At 41.0% G+C, this 21,679-nt stretch overlaps 1 protein-coding gene across 1 annotated transcript in view; it reads right to left on the bottom strand.

Annotated features, from left to right (window-relative positions):
• The window catches only part of SPON1 (spondin 1), a 266,856-nt gene that overhangs the window by 240,704 nt on the left and 4,473 nt on the right, over window positions 1-21,679 (bottom strand). Inside the window, exon 2 of the mRNA XM_080687617.1 lies at window positions 6,148-6,254. Within this exon, the coding sequence (XP_080543743.1) occupies window positions 6,148-6,254 (107 nt within the window). The remainder of the gene's footprint in view (window positions 1-6,147; window positions 6,255-21,679) is intronic.

Raw genomic sequence — 21,679 nt, 5'->3', positions numbered from 1 at the left:
CCAGATCCTTTTCATTTTTAATTACACTTCTGGGAATGTATTCTAGCAAATAATACCAATGAAAGAAAAAAAGGTTTTATACAAGAACTGTTTTCACTCCACTATCTATAATAGTGAAAGGCAGATACAAAATACTAATATCTTATAAGGTGTATGATTAAGCTTAGGTAATTGTAACAAGAACAGTTTTCTTATAAACTAAGAATTCTTAAGAATAGGCTTGCAATAATAGCATTTTAGTTTTTGAAAAGTGTGTCAAAAACTTTTAGCTTATCACATGGCTCAGAATCCATTAAATGCTAATAAGTATTTATTGTTAATGAAGAGATAATGAAAATAGTTCAAAAACAGGTGATTAAGAATATTAAATATTTAGCTATTAAAAATACTTGTTTGTATGGTACTGATAAGGGATCTTCTCAGGCTAACAGCCCTTTATAATGAGTCTTTCTTCCTTTGATTGTCAGACTGCAACCTAAACTAGTTGATGCATATATGACTTCAATTAAAACTAAATAAAGCAACAGTACTATATAATAGCAGCTTAAAATTCTGTCCATAAATATTTGAGTGTCTATTCTGTGCGAGGCACAGTTGGAGCAGCAAACAGGACAGATAAAAATCCCTGCTTCATGGAGCTTATAACGTAGGGGAAGGGGGCAGGAAATACTCAAGTCAACCCGTAGAATAGATAGCATGTCAGCTGACAATAAAGGCAATGGAAAAAAATTTAAGTGGGGAAGAAGGATAGGGAGTGTAGCTCAGGGGTAGAATGGAGGAGGGATGATGTTTCAAATTGGGTGCTCAGGATGGCCTCCCTGGGAAAGGGACATCTGAGCAGAGACCTGAAGGACACAAGGACAGTGAGCCAGGCAGTTGGCTGGGCTGTGAGCATTCCAGGGAGCAATTCCCTTTCAGCAATAGAATATTAAAGGATGGGTGGGTTACTTTTGTACAGGCAGCCCAGCCTTGCATTCCTTGTCACTTTTAATTAACCATGAGTATACCCAACCAGCTCATCAAAGAGAGATTCCTATGTCTCTCCCGTCTGGCAGCCAGAGACAGATCCCCTAGCCGGTGCCAACACTGGCACGCTGTACCCTGTGCACTAAGCAGAGAAGGCAGCCCTACCTCTTCTCGTGGGCCCTCTGCCCGGTGGTGGGAGTTGCAACCCTTACCTTCCTGTGCCCAGCAGCTCCAGTCCCCTACTGAGTGTAAAGGGGCATTAACATTCACTTTTGTTATTTCTGTACTAGGTGAGTCTGGATTCTCTGTGTAAGGGCTTACTCATTTAGAAGCAAAATCACCCATTCTCAGAGTCACTTTTAAAATTAAGAATGTAAACTTTAACCAAATTTAAAGAGTATTAGAATTTTGTCATTGATGTTAAGTCTTCAAAGCTGTCAAATTCAGAGTGAGGATGTTAACAAAGAAGGGTATCTAAATATTTATGAATGTATACATATTTAAAACTACAAAGGCATTTGTCACTTCTGATTATCTACTCATGTCCCAACTGATGACTTGCTGTCTTTTTACCATACCTGTTGGTCACAGTGGTCATTTCAGGTCCAGTGACAAGGAGGACACTGTATGCTCCACGAAGGCAACTACGTCTGTTTTTCTCAGCATCATATCCCCAGTGCCAACCTCAGTGCCTGACATGTAGGAGACAATCAATGCTGATGAATAAATGAATGACTTCAGATGACAGCTCTGGCACAGAGAGAAGATACTTCTATGCTAGAGTGGGAGGGCCAACCACAGAGACCAGCATGTCTGAAGCAGGAGTGGTAGGATGGAGGCATGAGCTATGATGCCTCACCCTCTAACGTCTGAGATGATGGGAACCCAAGTGGAGTATGTGTTCAATACACAGGGTAAGGCAGGAGTGGGGAGGTGAAGTGAGAGAAAATTACTGGCACAGTGTTGGCTCCCTTCTCCCCTTAGAAACTCAGTTTCATCACCTGGAAAATGGGGATAACAATACTAGCCTCACATTGCTGCAAGAATTAAGTAGGAAAATATATATAAAGCCCTTGGCACAGAAACTACCTCCATAAAAAGTCATAGTATATCCTTGTTTTTTCACCCAACAAGTGCACATTGAGAGGCTGTGTACACTGTGGTTGGAAACAGGGACCTGGACTGACTAGGTTTGAATCCCAGCCTTGTCACTTCGAGCTGAATTGGTCTTAATTCCTCTGCGCCACAATTCCCTCATTGGTGAAAAGAAGGACAATAATGCTTATCTCATAGTGTGGCTCTGAGAATTAAATCAATTAATAAATGTAAAACACTTAGACCCACATCTGGCACACAAGCATTATTATTGTATGCTGAACATTTTTCATAGTTGTTTCCCACTTTGATCTCTTTAGGGCTGGTGGAAACAATGAGAGGATAGATAGGAGCAGACAGATATGTTGATATGATGATGGAGGAGTTCATGTTGGATGGGCTGGATCTTTGTCTCTTTTCAACACTGATTCTCAAACTCTAGCACATTGGTTTCCCCCTGAGGGCTTGTTAAAACACAGGCTGTGGGGGCCCTACCCTCAGAGCTTCTGATTCAGTAGCCTGGGTGGGGTTTGAGATTCTGTATTTCTAACAAGTTCTCAGATGCTGCTGCTATTGCTAGTCCAGAAACCACACTCTGAGAACCACTGAAATGTAATAAGAAAGGATGTCAGAAGTCCCAAGAGAAGGAAAAAGAAGGTGTGCATAAAGAGATAGGAGTTCTGAAACAATTCCAAGTAGGACTGAATTACGGACACTGATAGAAAAAAATCTGTTCATTTAGTCAGTCACCAAACATTTACTCACTGCCCACTGTGAGCAGGGTCCTGATTCACCAGTCAGTTTCAAGGACCAAGATTTACCTGAGCAGAAACAACAGTGAGTTGGAGAGAAATATCAATCTATTGAATTAAAACAGAAGAGCCTTAAAGAAAGAAAAGTCATGCTTCCACAGGCCTAACTCTACATCATGTCCCCATCTGGCCTAACTCAAGCATTATTTTTTTAAAAATATGTTTAGAGAGAGGGGTAGGAAGTGGGAAAGAGAGACAGAAACATCGATGAGAGAGACACATTGATTGGTTGCCTCCTGCACATTCCCTACTGGGGATTGAGCCCACAACCAGGCATGTGCCCCCATCTGGAATCAAACTGGGGACCTCTTGGTTCATGGATTGACACTCAACCACTGAGCAACACCGGCCAGGCTTAGGCATCATTTTTTAAATTGTGGTAGAATACACATAACCTAAAACTTACCATTTTAAGTGTATAGTTCAGTGGCATTAAGTACAGTCCTATTGTTGTGCAACCATACCACCATTTATCTCCAGAACTTTTTTTCATCTTCTCACACTGAAAATCCATACCTGTTCATCAATAAACCCCTTTTTCTCCCTCTTCCACATATCCTGGCAACCATCATTCTACTTTCTTGTCTCTATGAATTGACTATTATAGGTACCTTATATAAGTGAAATCATACATTTTTGTCTTTTTGTGGCTGGCTTCTTTCACTTAACATAATGTCTTCAAGGTTCATCCATGTTATAGCGTGTGTCAGAATTTCCTTCTTTTTTAGGAATGAATGATATTCCACTGTATGTATATACATTTTGTTTATCCATTCATCAATCAATGGACATTTGGCAATTGTGAATAATGCTGCAATGAACATGGGTGTACAAATACCTGTTTGAGTCCTGCTTCCAACCCTTTTGGGTATATAACTCTAAGCATTATTTTAAAGCAGATAGAATTTGTTTGCAGGAAGATTGAGATCACATGCCTCCATCCCACCCCCCACCTTTTCTTTTCTTAGAACTTTACCACTCCCAACACTCAGGTACTCAGATCTCTCAGCTGCCTGAATCTGATAAATCATCCACCTCCAGGTAAATTAGCACAACAAGAACAAGGGGAATATATTTGAATGTATTATGGGCTGAATGCATGCCCAAACTTTCCTTTTCCTGTAATGGAAAACTTACTAACACACTGTCCCAGCACACCTGTGCCAGGAATTTAGTCAATACTCTATGCCTGGCCAGCATGGCTCAGTGGTTGAGCATCAGCCTATGAACCAGGAGGTCACAGTTCAGTTCCAGTCAGGGCACATGCCCAGGTTGCAGGCTTGATCCTTAGTGTGGGGTGTGCAGGAGGCAGCTGATCAATGATTCTTTCTCATCATAGATATTTCTATTTCTTTCTCCCTTTTTCTTCCTCTCTGAAATCAATAAAAAATGTATTTTAAAAATACTCTAAATTATTTAGTTTCTGGAATAAGACACCTGATAGAGGAACCTGGTCTTACTATTTACTAGCCATTGAGACAAATGATTTAATCACCCTAGTTTAAATTTCCTGATCTATAAACTAGGAATAAAACTAATATAAGGCAGGCTAATTAAATTAAGATAAACCAAGATAAGATAAAGCACTTAACCTAGTGCCTGGATTATGGTAAGTACCCAAGTACATACATATGTACATATATTAGAATCCCAGTGCATGAAATTCATACACAGGTAGGGTCCCTAGGCCTGGCTGGCGATCAGGGCCAATCTGTGGGGTGACCAGTGGGGCAATTGGGCCCCCCGCTCTGCTGGCATATGCCTTGGCTAGCCTGGCACTGCCCACTTGCCAGCCTCGCCCCCCACCGCCACTGGTAGCCTCCCTCTGCAGGCGACCAGCAGGGCAATGGCAGGGGGCACTGGCACCTCCCTTGGCTGGTCTGGGGCCTGCAGGCTGGGGGCAGTTCCTGCATTGAGCGTCTGCCCCCTGGTGGTCAGTGTGCATCATAGCAACTGGTTGTTCCACCAGTTATTCCAACGTTCGGTCAACTTGCATATTAGGCTTTTATACATATATATATATGTATGTGTGTATATATATATATATGTGTGTGTGTGTGTGTGTGTGTGTGTATATATGTGTATATATATATATATATATATGTATATATATATGCTGTTGTTAGTATTATTGTGGAGTAACTCCTTCAGATACATGCCAAGAAAGTTCCTGCCATCTAGGTATACAGAAGGACATTACAACAAACATAGAGTTAACAGATCTACTAGGTCAGAAACCCAGAATCCTAAAAAATGGACATTTTTTAAAATCACAGGATTCAAAATTACAACCTGACCACAAGAGATTAAAACGTATCTCTGAATGGGGGAAATATTTTTGGGGCAGGGTCCTCTGTGAAGCCCATGTATTGTACCAGTATCCCCAGCGGCCAGCTATGAGTCTGAGGAATCTTCTGAGTTTGCAAATGCCAGTTAGAAATGGATTCCAGAACAATGGAAATTTGAGAGGAGTAATGGTTACCGCAAATTTGGCCAGACCCCCTCCTAGGATCGCCCAGTCCTTCTGGGACATGTTCTGACAACTTGCCGGCCTTTTTTGAAGCCTCTGAAAAGGAATGATGTTCCTGCCACTTCCGTTAGCAGAATATTCCGCGGTGAAATATGACTCATTGTCAGGGCCTTCGCCTTTGCGATCCCCTTTCTTCTCCTGACCCACTTTCGTCGTGCTGTGCCCTTTTGTACAAAGTCAGATGAAGCCTCTCCGGGAGGAGCTTGCTTTGTGAGGACTGACATTTAAAGACCATTTCCACCTCTTAAACTCACTCCTGTTCATTTAGCCAAGCAAAGCATGTTTAATTCTTTTAATCTTCCCCCATAAATCAATCCCGTCATTCCCTTAATAGTCCTTCTCCTGTGCTTTGAACTCCCTCCAGTCTGGCCATCCTAAGCTCTTGTTCCGTTTACACTTGAGAATTGCCAGTCAATCATGAAATGGCTGCGCAGGAAAAACAGCCAGGCCTGCCCGGGTTCCTAGCGCTCTCACCGAGCTGTCTGCTGCCGAGAGGTACTGTGAGCCCAGAGAAAAAGCCCTGCCTAGTGGCCAAACCCTTAAGGTAGAGTTGAGGCATTTGCTGCCTACTCCAAGATGGGTCTTTCAAGTAGACCTGGCCCACCTCGCCAATGGTCAAGGGAATTGCATGAGAAGGCACCGCAGATATCTACACCCCTCCTTTTACTCAGGCTTCTCAGTTTGTCCACCTATCACGTGGCTTCTATCTACCAGGACCATGGATAATCTCAGAAAGGATCTTACCTGGAAGGTGCCAGCATGGTCTTCTTCCTTATCACCTTCTCTGTGTTCTTTGAGGGCAATTAGTGTAAACCCTCTGAAGTAGGAGGGAGTAGCAGCTGAAAGTGTCACTGTGGAGAGAGAAGAAAGCAGATTATAAGCACAGGAATCAACTGCCTATTTGTGAAATGGATAGAGGTGAGCTCTCTATCAGCCTTCCAGACCTGTGGATTAGAGGGGCAGTGGACAGTAGGAAAGACTTGTCCAGTTGAGTAGTGAACTCTCACTCTCTCCACCCAGTTCCCTCTTGCATTTCAAAACTTGCTAAATGCCTGAATTGCTCTCTCACTTAGGAATTATTGAACCAACCAAGGCTGTGGTGAGCTCTCTCTCAGTAACCATGATTTGATAAAGATAGTCCCTGGTGCGCAACTCTAATCTTGACAGTTATCTAATGATATGCTTCCATTAGATTAACCCAAGGGAAATCTAGCTGCTCACAGCACAAATTGACAGAGACTGTCTTGTGTTCTCCAAAACACATTTATTTCCTTTCTCTTGTGGGCACTCAACTACACCACATTGTCAGCCTCCCTTGCAATTAGGTGGAAAGCATGGGCAGACATGATGCATGCTACCTCCAACCTGGCCCATATACATTTTCCATTTGTTCCTCCACTCTTCTCTCCTGCCTCTGCCTGCCAAATGCAGGGGATCTGGCAGAGGACTGGTGTTCCAGGAGAAGGAGAAGGAGCCACAAGATGGAAAGAACCTGGGATTCTGAATAACCACAAAGAATCACTCACTGACCAAAGACAACCACATTGTATTTTGCATAAACTGGAAATAAACTTATATTTATGGGGTTTTGTGATAGCAACTGGGGTTATGAATTTAGATTATACTCTTCCTCTTCACATTTACCTAGAGAACTATGTTTTCATTAAAATCCAGTTCAAGTGCCTTCTCAGCAATGATAGTCAGCCCTCCCTTTGTACACCTAATCTCCTGAGATGAAAATCTTTACAATAATTTTTGTACTGAATTGAAATTCCCTTTTTACCTGCCTTCTCCACTGCACTGTCCATTAATGCTGGAGAGGGACTGGATTTTAATTATCTTTATATACCCAGCACTTAGCATAGAGCCTGGCATCTAATAGACACTCAATTCAAGTTTCTTGAAATTTATATAAATCGAGGCTTAAATTACTTTACTGCCTGATCAAAGTGCTAAGATTCTGGTCTTTAAACATGGAATTATAGACTATTAGAGCCTCAAGCTACCCCAAGAATCATCCATTCCAGCCTTCCAACTTTACAGATAGGAACCAAAGACACAGAGAGGTCAACAACTCCCCCAAGGTAGTAAGACCACCTAGAGTTGCACATACTGAGTATAGTCATAGTATGGGTATCCCACAAGTGTTGATGACATAAAAAATTATGAGAAATTCATTTAAAATATAATATTTATGCAATTCTGATAAGCAACCCCCTGTTGGGGAGGGGCATTTATTATTCCTCAAACTAGTTTCAGTCCTGAAAATGAATCATCCTAGAACTCCCAAAACTAAAACCACCATCTTGGATAATATTCAGTGATCCATGAGCCACCAACACAGTGACATTTCAGAGAACTTTGAGACACAAAGATTGCAAATCTCATGGTGTGATTGGTCAGTTCATCCTGCAAAAGTAAAGGAGCATTCTTATTGGCTACTGATGTCTATAAAAAGTCAGATAGAAAGTAAGAAAGAAAGCATGAGGGGGAGAGCACTATAAAGTACAGTGAGAACACTGTGGTGCTCAGCAGTGGCAAGCAGCCACTGGATGGTGGTTATGATGTCAGGAGAAAGAGCTGAGATCTCTGAGGAACAGACGGAATGCCCCAAAGCAATCTGAGGCTATCTGCAGGGGAGTGGTGTGGTCTTTAAGGTCACAATTCTGGAGGAAGGGGAGCAGACAATAAAGGTGCACTGCCTAGATCCCCTCAAATTCCTTTTTACCGTTTTAAAGTGCCCTTGACGCTGATGTGTCTTTGCTTCTATTAGCCAGCACCTGTGACCCTCAGGTCACTGGAGCCTGCTCTGCCTAATATGAAAGTCCCAGAATCCTGCATCAGGAGAGACAACTCTGAGGGGTACCTGCCACCTCAAAATGGCCCTCCAGGATCAGACTGAAACTCTCCTTAAGGACCTCCCCTGGGGTCACATCCTGTCAGGGATTCTTCCCCCTCCATCTTGCTTCCCCACTCCCTTATTAGTTTTCCCTGGGAGCACTTCCTTAATAAGTCACCTATACCTAAATCCCCACCTGATTAAATTGTATTCTCCAAAAATATATGTTGCAATCCGACCCCCCTCCCAAACTTCCCCCACTCCCATGCCTGGAAATGAGACCTTATTTGGAAATAGCATCTTTGCAGGTGTAATTAGTTTAGAGGAGATCATACTGGATTAGCTCTAAATCCAATATGCCTGGTGTCCTTAGAAGAGACCTGAAGACACACGGGAAAACGCCAGGTGACGACAGAAGCAGAGACTGGAGTGATGCATCTACAAGCTAAGGAACGACAAGGATTGTCTCCAGAAGCCAGGAGAACCAAGGAGGAAATGCTCCCTCCGAGCCTCAAGAAGGAACCAACTCTGCTGACACCCTGGTTTCAGCGCTTTAGCCTCCGGAAATGTGAGAGAACACATTTCTGTTGTTTTAAGCCTCTGGTTTGTGGTATCATGAGTGGCAGCCCTAGGAAATGAATACAGTACGCTTCTGGGGAAGCCAACCTGAGACAAATAGTCAACCCTTGCTTCACATCCACTGGCTTCTGCATAAAGCTCACACTCCATAGACTAGCAGGCCCTTGGCCTCTGCCACTCCAGCTTCACCAACCACATTCCCATCCCTCCTCCCCACCAACCCCAACACTACATTCCAGTCATGGGACTCACTCACTGGCAGTTTCCTGGAAAGGCTTATCACTTCACCCTGCAGTATTTTTTCTCCACAAGCTCCTCCTATGCCTGGAATGTTCCACTTCCTCCATTCATAACAAACTTCTTCAAAAATCAGCTAAATTTTCACCTTTTGTGTGATGTGTCCTCTGATTTCCTCATCACTACCTGGGTGCTCTTTTTTCCTAGACCCTGTTAAGATTAAAAATACCTATACAATGGGCATAATAACGACACTTACTTCAAAGTATCAGTGTGAAGCATAAATGAATCAATATGTATAAATTCCTTAAAATCATGTTTGGCAAATAATAGGCACTTAATAAATATTAGCTCTTATTATTATCATCAGTGGTGAGATTATCCCATTAATTATATTTTGTGTGTGTGTTTTTAACCTATTTTGTAAATCTTTCAAAGATGAGAACCACATCTAAACTCAGCACCGTAATTGACAGAGCTGATGTGCAATTAAACCTATTGAATTGCCTTCATGGATTGGTAGACTCAGTGTTATGAAGATGTCAGATCTTCTCAAATTGATTTATAGATTTAGTATAATCTAATTAAAATCCAAGCGTGTTTTTATGATATTGAGAAGCCAATTCTAAAATTTATATGCAAATGCAAAGAGCCAAGTATATCTAAGGCGATTGAGAAAGAGGTAAAAAGTTGGAGGGCTTATATTGCCAGATATTGATGTACACATCTATAGAGATTAAACCAGTTTACTAAAGCAAGGGAAACAATAGGCCAGATGAACAGTTTGGAGTCCAGAAAAGGTTTCACAAATAAACTTGATTTATGATAAAGGATGTACCTCAGAGCAGTGGGAAAAAGAAAATATGTTCAATATATGGTACAGGACAACTGAATAACCATTACTGAATGCCTTATAGTAATGAAAATGAACAAATTGCTGCTACATACAGCATGGATAAATCTCACAAATATAATCTTGAGTGAAAGAAGACAAAGAATATAAAAGATATGATTACACTTACATATCCTATATAATAAAAGCCTAATATGCTAAGTGTCCGGTTGTCCCATCATCCATTCAACCAATCAAAGCATAATATGCTAATGTATGCTAAGGCTGCTCAACCGCTTGCTATGATGTGCACTGACCACCAGGGAGCAGATGCTTTGACCTGTAGGTTAGCTTGCTGCTGGGGTCTGGCCAATCGGGACTGAGCAAGATAGGCTGGACACACCCTGGACATGTGCAGTTCCTCCCCAGCTGGCCAACCTCCCGCATCCCTCCGCAGCCCCGATTGTTCACTGGTGGGGTCCCTCGGCCTGGCCTGTTCCCTCTCGCAATCCAGGACCCCTGGGGGATGTCAGAGAGCTGGTTTTGGCCCGATCCCACAGGCCAGGCCAAGGGATCCCACTGGTGCACCAATTCGTGCACCAGGTCTCTAGTGTTTATATAAAGTTCAAAAATAGGCAAAGTAATCTATGATGTAGAGGTCTGGACAGCAGTTACATATGTGGGAAAGGAGAGTGAGTACTGATTTGAAGGGAGCACAGGGATGCTTCTGGAGTGCTAGGCTTGTTCTATTTCTTGATCTGGGTGTATTCAATGTCATAATTCATTAAGCGACATGATTAGTGAACTTTTCTATATGTAAATTACATTTTTATTAAATGTTTCTGAATGATAAATGTTTATCTTACTGTATATCTGTGCAGCACCCTTAAAGGACTAATCATAAACTCAGCTTCCCAGAATGCTGCATTCCTGTAGGTGCTAGAAAACTAAGGTTTGACTCTACCTTATAGAATACAACCCACAAGAGGCTGAGCTCAGTGTGGTGTTTCAATCCATAATTATCACAGGTAATGATGGTATGACACAGTATATAATTTGAAGGAAAACAGGAGACCCCCATCTCTCAGAGGACCCCATTATATGACTCTCCTGAAAGGAACAAATATGCAGTGTATTCTGAGTTCCAGTAATGATAAAATATGGCAATAAATAATAGAATTTTCTCTCTAATAACTTCTTCCAAGTGCCTCCCAAGAGAGGCCATTAAGAGACCCAAGAAATTCAAGAAAAAATGCTTACGAATGATTTAAAAAAAAAAAAAAGTCCATTAAAATAAAAAAGAGCCATCCTGTGATCACATGCAGGAAACTGGTTAAGAACAAAGATTTTGGATTAGAATCTTAGAGCTATCACTTATTAATTATGTGACCCCTGGCAAGTTACTTAACCTCTACATTTCCTCATTTTTAAAAAGAGTATGATATTGCCTTTCTCATAGGAGTGTGGAAAGGATTAAATAAACATTTATCACAGTGCCTGGAACATATAAAGCATTCAAGAATTATAAAGGATGATGATGGTGGAGGAGGTGGTGATGGTGATGTTGGGGATGACGAAGAAGATATGAACATGATGATTATGATGATGAAGATCATGATGCCCAGTAGGCTGATTAACTAACAATAATTTTCAAAAAGTTGGTTCTCAGAGACAATGATTGACTCTCCAAAGAAAAACTCTAGTGGGTGCTAATGAAGGACCACTGAGAGGATTGCAATAGAGATAACTGTGATGGGAATGACTTTTGCAGAGTCAGGTTGTGGGGGGATTTGAGTAAGTCAGAATAAACTGAGTCTTCTTGCAGCTCACCACACCCAAGACAGAGTGCTATGTGAGATCCTCTCAGCCTTTCACATCCAAACAATATACCCTGTCAACACCCCTTCCCTTTTCTTGAATACCTCTCACGCAATTTTAATTATTTGTGAATTATTAAATGATAGTCTCCCTTACTAATTTGTAAACTCCACGAGAACAGAAACCAAGCCTGTCTTGAACTGCACTGTATCTTTAGCATATAGCACACCTCTTAACATAAAGAAAATCCTCCATAAATACTTGTTGAATGAATGAATGACAAAGAGTTCATTTGTCTTTAGTGTATAGTTGGGGAATGTCATATTCAGATTTATGTTTTAGGAATATCAAACTAAAAGTTATATATTTATTGGATTACATCCCTACGCTAAAAACCAGCTCAGTGGCCAGGACCTTTCTGTATTGTTGATATGAGAACTGATAATTCACACTATAGGCTAGCCTCAAATCTCCAACCAAGGTTGGGTTTTCCCCACCTTTGCCATGTGTATTCAGTTCCACCTAATTCCCAAATAGCTTTCTGGGTCCATGAAATATTGCTGTGTCAACCATCCAATATAAACTCTGACGGACTGTTACTCAATTCATTGACTATGCCCATTGCCCTTATTGGATCTTGTCCAGTGTCATCACCCTTACCACTCTGCCTCTGGGTTTCAGACCCCCAGCCCCAATTTCAACCAGAAGGTCCTGAAGGAGATCCCAGCTCCATCACACAGCCAGTCCCTGCCATCCACCTGCTATGGTGTTACTGAGATGTACCAGCCTTTATGCCCAGACATCAACTACAAGGAACTCAGCTTCTGCCTTAAATTGTAACATGATGCTGTGGTCCACTACCTACCTCTGCACAACTTCCAAAGCTCTGGGGAGCTGCAACTCACGTGCTTCACTTAGAAACTGGCACAACAATTTAGCCCACTCCTCCAGGATCAGGCAGAAAAAAATGCTGGTGATGGACTGGCAGATAGGAAGACAGAGCTAAAAGTCCAAGGGTGAGCAAGTGTGTATAGTGGGGTTGGATTATGCTGTTCCCCTGGATAATCTTCAACAGTGGATGCTCCCAGAATTCCCTGGCAGAGATGAAACATCTCACATTCCAAATTAAAGATCATGCATATTTAAAATTGCAAGGGTTGTCTTTTTATACTGGATGTAGCTAACAGACCTGCCTTCAAACTCCCCTCTGTTCACTTTGTGTAACCTTAGGCAAGTTATATAACCTCTCAATGTCTCAGCTTCCAATCACCTATAAAATTGCAGTAACAGTACTTATGTCATGTTGTTATTATGATAATTAATCTATAATAATAAAAGGGTAATATGCTAATTAAACCAAATGTCCTTCCAGGCGTCATTCCAAGACATCCACCTGGATGAAGCCAGGGCCCAGCAAAGGCTGGGACCGGGTGCCTGCCGGCAGCAGCCAGAGTGAAGCAGCCTGGGTCCCGGGTGCTAGAGGGAAGCCGGTGCTGGCAGCCGGGGAAAGGAAGGCCTACTCTTTTACAAATTTTCATGCATCGGGCCTCTAGCAAATTAATATTTTTAATAGTATATATAAATGTTTGCTAAATTAATAAAATATATTAAGCCCTGGCTTAATATTAAGCTCAGTTGGTTGGAGTGTCGTCTCATATGCCAAAATGTTGTGGGTTCGATTCCCAGTCAGGGCACATACCTAGGTTGCGGGTTTGATGCCTGGTTGGAGCATATATGGGAGGCAACCAATCGATGTTTCTCTCTCACATCAATGTCTCTGTCTCTGTCTCTCTCTCTCTCTCTCTCTCTCTACCTCTTTATCTCACTCTAAGATCAGTGAAAATATATCCTCAGGTGAGGATTAAAAATAAATAAATAAATATATAAAATAAGTCAATCTCCTGTATAAAATAGGGATCATCATTATCCTCTCAAGTCATAAGGATTAAAGAAGATAATGAATATGAAATACATTACAACAGCTCAATATAAGTTCGTTCATTCTCCCATGTGCTACCTCATCATGGGAGCCAGATGAATGGGTCCTGAGCTGAACAACATGTGGATAGGAAGAGGAAGGAAAGGAAAGGGTGCTCCTGGGGAACTGGGGATAGGTCAGCCAAGAGAATGTAGCTGAAAATATGGATGAGGGCAGGAAGCACTACAGAATATGTGCTATTTAGAACCACACTTCTTCCTCTACTGTGACCATGTGACCTTCAGAAATACCTATCACGGCCCCTCTCTCCTTCTTAAGATATAAAGTCACAAAAATGACTGTGATCCAGAGTCAGCCTCTGTCTATACTCCATTCCCCTGGGTATGTAACCCAAACTGGACCAATCAGAATCCTTCCCTGGGATTTTTCATTTTGGAGTTAAAATGAAAGGGATTTTCTTTTAGTTACCAAACTAACTGAAAGGTTTTTCACTGAAGGTCCTTGGCAGCTATCTTTCCTGTCATTTGGAGAAAGTTTATCTCTAGTAAGTAAAATGAGGGTAACACATAGAATCCAGACAGAGATAAAGGATGGAAGGAGCAAGACAGAGTAGGTGGAAGGGGAGGATAGAAAAGGAGAAAGAGAGGAAGATGAGAGAGAGAAAAAGAGAGAGAGAGAGAGGGAGGGAGGGAGAGAGAGAGAGAGAGAGAGAGCACACCCATTTGAGGCCCTAGATCCATTTATACGTGAAACCAGAACCACCCCTGGACTGTCTAAATATGGGACTCAATAAACTCTCTTTTTTGCTTTAGTTTAACTTTATTCCTGTCACTTTCAGTGGAAAGAGTTCTGACTAATCTTGAAGCAAAGAAAGAAAATAACTCTGCATAGATTATAGAAACAGTATTCATGACTAAACTGGGGAGGCTGACCAGGAGGGTGGCAGTTGGTATTTAAATATCATTGAAATGATAGCAGATCAGTTGACTTCAAAACTATTTAACTAGATGTCATCTTTAGGAAAGGACTCTAAGGGATATCAGAAGGCTCTGTCCAGAGACCCTATCTGCTCCACATTCTTATCAACTTCTTTGATAAAGGCTTCTAAGGCAGGCTTATTAAAATTGTGGATAATCCAAAATTAGGTCATGAGGATTAGTGACTCAATGACAGAATCCAGATTCATAAATGGTTGACAGCTTCAGGGGTGGACCCAAACATGCTGGATTGGTAGAATGGGGAATCATGTCAAATGTTATGTTCAAGGACCAGTTACACCAGTGCAGTGTGAGGAGGGCAGCAGGCCTTCCAGAAAATCACAGGAATTTTGGCTGGCTCTAAGCTTGGTGTGATCCCAGAGTACAGCTGCCAAAATTGCAAACACAAGACCTGGCAAGATTCACACAAACACAGTGTCCAGGACAAGGGAGATAATCATTTGGCCTTGTTCCATCCTGATCAGACCACATCTGGAGTACAAGGTGCAAGGAAACAAGAAGCAGCATCCTGTGGAGAATGGCTAAAGAAAGGGTCAGAAGTCATAGTAGCTATTTCTGCACAAACACCTCAAGGGCTGATATATGGCCAAAGGGAAACCTTATATGTTTGACTCCCAAGGACAGAACCTGACGATGAGTGAAAGTTACATGTAAGGCAGATGTTGGCAGCAGAGTAGTAAAACCAAGTCAGCCCTAGCTCAGACTCCACCAGTCTGTGAGTGTGGTCATCTGAAGGAAGCTCAGGTTCTTCTCTCCTCGGCACTCCACTGCCAAGGCAGGGGACGCTGCTATTGTGCTGCTTTGAGGACATTCCACTGGCTGCTGTACTGTGTCCCATTGAGACAAGATAGAACAGTGAGGTGACCAGGAGCTAAAGTACATGGGGCATGGGAGTCCAAGGGGGAGGCTGGGACCGATGGTAATGGGGGAAAATGCTCATAGAAAAGTGACCATCTTTTGGCCATCTTCTCTTTATGCCTCACCATCTTATTTCAAAAGAAAAAGAAATAAACTGCATAGAATATAGCCCTGGAATCCAGCCCTTTGTTGCGGTGGGGCCAGCAAAACTATATATAATTTTTTAATCTTTCCAAGGGACTCTGATGCATAGCTAGGTTTGGGAACAGCACAAATGACCCTACAAAGTGCTGATTCCAGGGAAAGTCACTTATTAAACTGGTTTCTAGATTTGGTGGATCAACAGGCCCCTCTGCTTTATTCTTCATATAATCAGAGTCAGTGTCTGAAGCTGGCAGCCCCTTTCCTTTGCTCTTTTGCTTTCTGTCCTCTGCTTTTCACCTCTGAACCATTAATGACCCAGCTTTCACTATGCATATGACTGCTGACCTCTTCCCTCCCTGGACCCAGGCCCTCTGCCTGCCCTCAACCTCCTGGAGCTCCTTGCCGTTTGTCCCCATCCCTTGGTCTCACCTCTATCTCTGGCAGAGAGAAAAACATTTTTCTTTCCTTCCATCCAGCGCTCTTAGAGGGAGATCTCACACCTGGGTTCTTGGGGTTTAAATGATACTTTTTTTTTTTTCAACAAATAAGGTTCTAGTGCCTGGTATAGCCATTCGCTGTTCAAAGTGCTAGAAATAGAATGGCAATAAGAAAAACACAGTCCTTAAATCTCATAAAGCTTGTATGCTAGCTCGAGGAAGCAGATGATAAGATCATTTCAGAGAGTTGTTAAGGTATATGAAGAAATAAAATCAGGCAAAAGTAATGGGAAACAGAAATTGATGGTCAGAGGGGCCTCTTTAAAGAGATAATATCTGAGCTAAAACTTAAAAAACAAGGAGTGAGTCATAAAAAGAGCAATCTAGACACGGAAAAGAGCATGTACGAAAGCCCTGGGGTGGGAATGAGCCTGCTGTGTTTAGAAAATTCAAAGGGCAGTATTGCTGTTCTGAGGAGGAGAAGAAAGAAGTAAAAAAATGAAGGATGAGGATAAAGGAAGAGGGAAGAAAGAAGAAGAGCATCAGAACAGCTTCCTGTAGCACCTAGAATCAATATTTAGTTTTTATGGTCTGCTTCTGAGTTTGCCCACCTACCTATACTCCTATCCCCCACACACAGTGGTTTGTGCTTGGAACCCTTCCTCTCTCTCATATTTGAGACATACAGTATTTGCAAATCCCTGAACCACAAATGTAAACTGGATTCAAGTTATTTCCCTCGGATCTCCAGTGCCTCAGCAAATCAGCAGATGTGAGTAGGCCCCTGTTTAAGTTTCCCCAAACTTTTCATAGCAGTTATTATTATTCTGTGAAAGTTAGAGGCTTTGTCTATGCAGAGCTTGCAAAGGACTTCTAGTGATATCATCTAACCCTAGACCCTTCCTATCTTAGCCTCAATTCTAGCCTAGTCAAGACACCTGGTAAAAATTTCATACTAGCAAGAGCTGGCCAGCCACATAGAAAGCTATATGTGATGTAGTGAGTTCCCTGATATATATTCAAACACACTGCACACTGTTTGGGGTTGGGGAGAAAGAGAGGAAATAACACTTTAGATAATTTGGGTCACTTGCTACTCCATTATGTGCTTGAATGAATATGGTTTCCTCAATCCTTCATATAGTGAGGATTTCAGATTTGTCATGTCAATGTTTCAAGACAAATGAAACACACACACAATCCAGTATCCAACTTAAGAAATATTGATCTCTTCCAGTGCTGAGGGAAAAACCAGGAGTGCTGGCCTTACTGAGAAATGTCCATTTGTTTCTATTCCCCACTAAAAAATCATCTAGAGGGGAACATAAATAAGGCTAGATTGAATCTAGTATCCATGCTATATTTAATGTACAAATTCAAGGGATTTTTAAGGAATAATTTTGATTTATGAAATTTTGGCTTTCCACAATGCCTCTTGAATCTAAGATTCAACTCCACTATACTCAAATTATTTCGTTTGTCTTCATTCTGAATGTATATCCCAGTGTTGTTGTTGTTTCTCCTTCTTCTTCTTCTTCTTCTTCTTCTTCTTCTTCTTCTTCTTCTTCTTCTTCTTCTTCTTCTTCTTCCTCCTCCTTTCTCTCTCTCTCTCTCTCTCTCTCTCTCTCTCTCTCTCTCTCTCTCTCTCTCATATACACACACAAAAACACGTGTACACTTTTAAAAATATTTTTTATTGATTTCAGAGAGGAGGGGAAAGGGATTGAGAAACATTAATGATGAAAGAGAATCATCGATTAGCTGACTCCTGCATGGCCCCCACGGGGGATCGATCCTGACCGGGAATCAAACCTGTAACCTCTTGGTTCCTGGGTCAGTGCTCAACTGCTGAGCCACACCCAGTTGGGCCATTTTCTTGCTTTATCCAATTGTACCTTCACTTCTTTCTTTCCTTGCAGCTTCCTCCTTTATTGAGGGAGAAGGAGGGACAGAACAGGCAACTCCGACATATTGGCCCCTTTCTGTCTTTTCAGTATGAAACATAACACACACACACACACACACACACACACACACTTCTTCACCTACTGGTTTAGTCAGCAGTTATATCAATTTCACACGCTGTTGAAAAGATCCATCTAGATGACCTGTCAGTGCAAGAACATGAAATATTGTGTTTTTATATGACTGTGCATTAAAACATGTGGCAGAGACCTCCAATTGTCTCCCTAATTCCATTTCCTTTTTAAAAATATATATTTTATTGATTTTTACAGACAGGAAGGGAGAGGGAAGAGAGTTAGAAACATCGATGAGAAACATCAATCAGCTGCCTCCTGCACACCCCTACTGGGGATGTGCCTGCAACCAAGGTACATGCCCTTGACCGGAATCCAACCTGGGACCCTTCAGTCAACATTCTATCTACTGAGCCAAACCAGTTAGGGCCCTAACTCCATTTTCATCTTCATCCTTATGAAAAAATAAATTCTTCCTCCAAGTTTTAGCTGGGCATGTGCCTGTCCAGCTAAATGCTAGATTTTCTAGGCTCCCTTGCAGTGAGGTGTGACCACGTGACTAAATTCTTACCAACGGAGTGTGTTTCAAAGTTCTGGGTGCAATTTCTTGGTCACATCATTAAAAGAAAGCTCTACTTTCTTTCCTTGCCTGTATGATGAGTGGAGCTCAGAAGAGTGGTAACTGAGCTGGCTATATCTATGCTGATATGAACATCCTAAAACAGTACTGTCCAAGAGAAATAAGCCTAAGCCATGCGAAATTAATTTTCTTTATTAACAGGTATCCAGTAGGAATAAATGTAAAACAAATAACTTTAACTTTAACAACATATTTTATTTAACCTAATACATCTAATTTTCACTTCCATATGTAATCAATATAAAATTATTACTGAGAAGTTTATTTTTTATTCATACTAATTATTCAACAAGTGTGCATTTTACACTTACAGCATATCTCAATTCGGATTAGCCCCATTTCAGTGCTGTGACTCATGGCTACATATTAGACAAAGGGTGCTAGATGATGGTGAAACAACAAGATAGAAGGAATAACAATATAACTATGTATAGAGAAGTACTCAAGTTTTAAACCTTGAAAAATTATAATTTGATATGCTTTCATTTTTTGCACGTTTTTCCTTTTTGCATTTCATGAAACTGAAAATAATAAACAGTCTCCACAACCATAAAGCACTTAAATATGTATGCATCTTTTAATTTTTACTATCAATTTGAATTAAATACTTATTAAAAGGGGACAAAGGTTAAAAATAAATTTAAATAATAAAAAAGAGGAAAATGAAAACACTAATTTGAAAAGATATCTGGACATCCATGTTCACTGCAACATTATTTACAACAGCCAAGCCATAGAAACAACCTCATTTAATTGTCCACTGATGGCCCTAGCTGGTTTGGTTCAGTGGATAGAGCATCGGCCTGTATCACCAAAGGATCCTGGGTTCAATTCCAGGCAAGGGCATGTACCTCGGTTGCAGACTCCTCTCTGGCCCGGGCCCTAGTGGGGGATCGTGTGGGAAGCAACCAGTCGATGTGTTTCTCTCACATCAATGTTTCTCTCTGTCTTCCCCTCTCTCTTTTCCACTCTCCCTAAAAATCAATGGAAAAATATCCTTGGAGTGAGGATTAATAAAAAAAAAAATTAAGAAAGTATCCACTGATGGATATGGATAAAGAAAATGTGGTATATACAAAGTGGGGCAAAAGTAGGTTTACAGTTGTGAGTGTGCAAAACACAGAGTTTGTTCTTGTATTATTATTTAATAAGTATTGTTTTTTTTTCCATACAAACAAACTTTTGCTAACCTACTGTTGCTAACCCCTGTATAATGGAATACTACTCAGCCATGAAAAATAATGGAATCTTGCTATTTATGACAACATGAATGGACCTTGAGCACATTATGCTAAGTGAAATAAGTCAGACAGAGAAAGACAAATACTGTATGATCTCACATATGTAGACTCTAAAAAAAAAGCAATAACAACAAAACCAGGCTCATAGATACAGACAACAAATTGGTGGGTGCCAGAGTGGGCAGAAGGGTGGAAGAGGGTGTTGATGAAATGGGTTAAGTGGTCAAAAGGTACAAACTTCTGGTTATAAAATAAATAAACCCTGAGATTGTAATGTACATCATGGCGACTATAGTTAATCATACTGTATTGTATATTTAAAAGTTGCAAAGAGAGTAACTCTTTTTAAAAATATATATATATTCATTTAAAATATATATATATATATATATATATATATATATATATTGATGTCAGAGAGGAAGGGAGAGGGATAGAGAGAGATAGCAACATCAATAATGAAAATCATTGAATGGCTGCCTCCCACACAACCCCTACTGGGGATCAAGCTCACAACCTGGGCATGTGCCCTTGACCAGAATCGAACCTGGGACCCTTTGGTCCACAGGCTGACGCTATATCCACTGAGCCAAACCAGCTAGGGTAAAATAACTCTTAAAAGATCTCATCAAGAGAAAATAATTTGTAATTATGTATGGTAACGAATGGTAACTATTGAGTTATTGTGGTAATCATTTTGTAGTGTATACAAATATTAAATCATTTATACCTCAACATTTTTCTTTAAAAAGGAAAAGGGTAATGTACAAGAAAAGAGGAGAGGTGGGAGGAGTGTCTTACAATTAATTACAATATCATCAGTAGTACCTAATTTTAAAGTAAAACTAAGTAAGAGTTCATTTAAAAGACCCCATCCTGCTTAAATTTCTCAGATTATACCTATGTACTTTTCAAACATATGATTTTACAGGCATGATCATATAACATCTTCATGTAAAAATAAAACAATAGTCAAATTAGTTTCTTTTTTCCTATCCAATTTGTTTCTGTTTCCCCACAAACAAAAGGAATTGGCTAAAGATTGACACGGTTCTTCATGTTTCTAAATTAATCCTCTGGTTTATGGGAAAATGCAAAACTAAAGTCTATAACAAGAAAAAAAAGCAAATGTAAATAAGGACCTATTACTTCATACTTTGTGTCCCAAGATATGTCAGTTATTATCTTGGTTTGCTGCTGCTGTTTTCCTTCAATGAGGACTGCATCCAGAAGGCTGAGGGTAGCCGAGAGAATTTATTCTACTCTCAATTCATTTCATTGAATCTGTGTAGAATACTGGTTCAGAGCACAGATTTAGGAGCCAGACATCCCTGAATTTTTTTAAAGAATAGTTTATTGATTTTTTAGAGAGAGGAGAAGGGAGAGGGGCAAGAGGGAGAGGGGGTGAGGAAAGGGAGGGGGGGAGAGAGAGAGAGAGAGAGAGAGAGAGAGAGAGAGAGAGAGAGAGAGAAGAGAGAGAGAGAGAGGTCGGCTGCCTCCTGTACTCCCCTTACCAGGGACTGAGCTGCAACCTGAACATGTGCCCTTGATGGGAAATCCACCAGCAACCTCCTGGTGTACCCTACAATGCCCAGTCAACTGAGCCACACGAGCTAGGGCAGTCATCCCTGGATTTTTATCTTGACTCTGCTGATTATTAGCTGTGTGACTATGGCAACTTACTAAACTCTTTAAGACTTAGTGTTCTCATATGTAAAAATAAGAATAATAATAA

The sequence above is a fragment of the Plecotus auritus genome (assembly GCF_963455305.1).
Source record: "Plecotus auritus genome assembly, chromosome: 9".
NCBI classification, from domain to species: domain Eukaryota; kingdom Metazoa; phylum Chordata; class Mammalia; order Chiroptera; family Vespertilionidae; genus Plecotus; species Plecotus auritus.
This window is presented reverse-complemented; position numbering and strand designations above follow the sequence as displayed.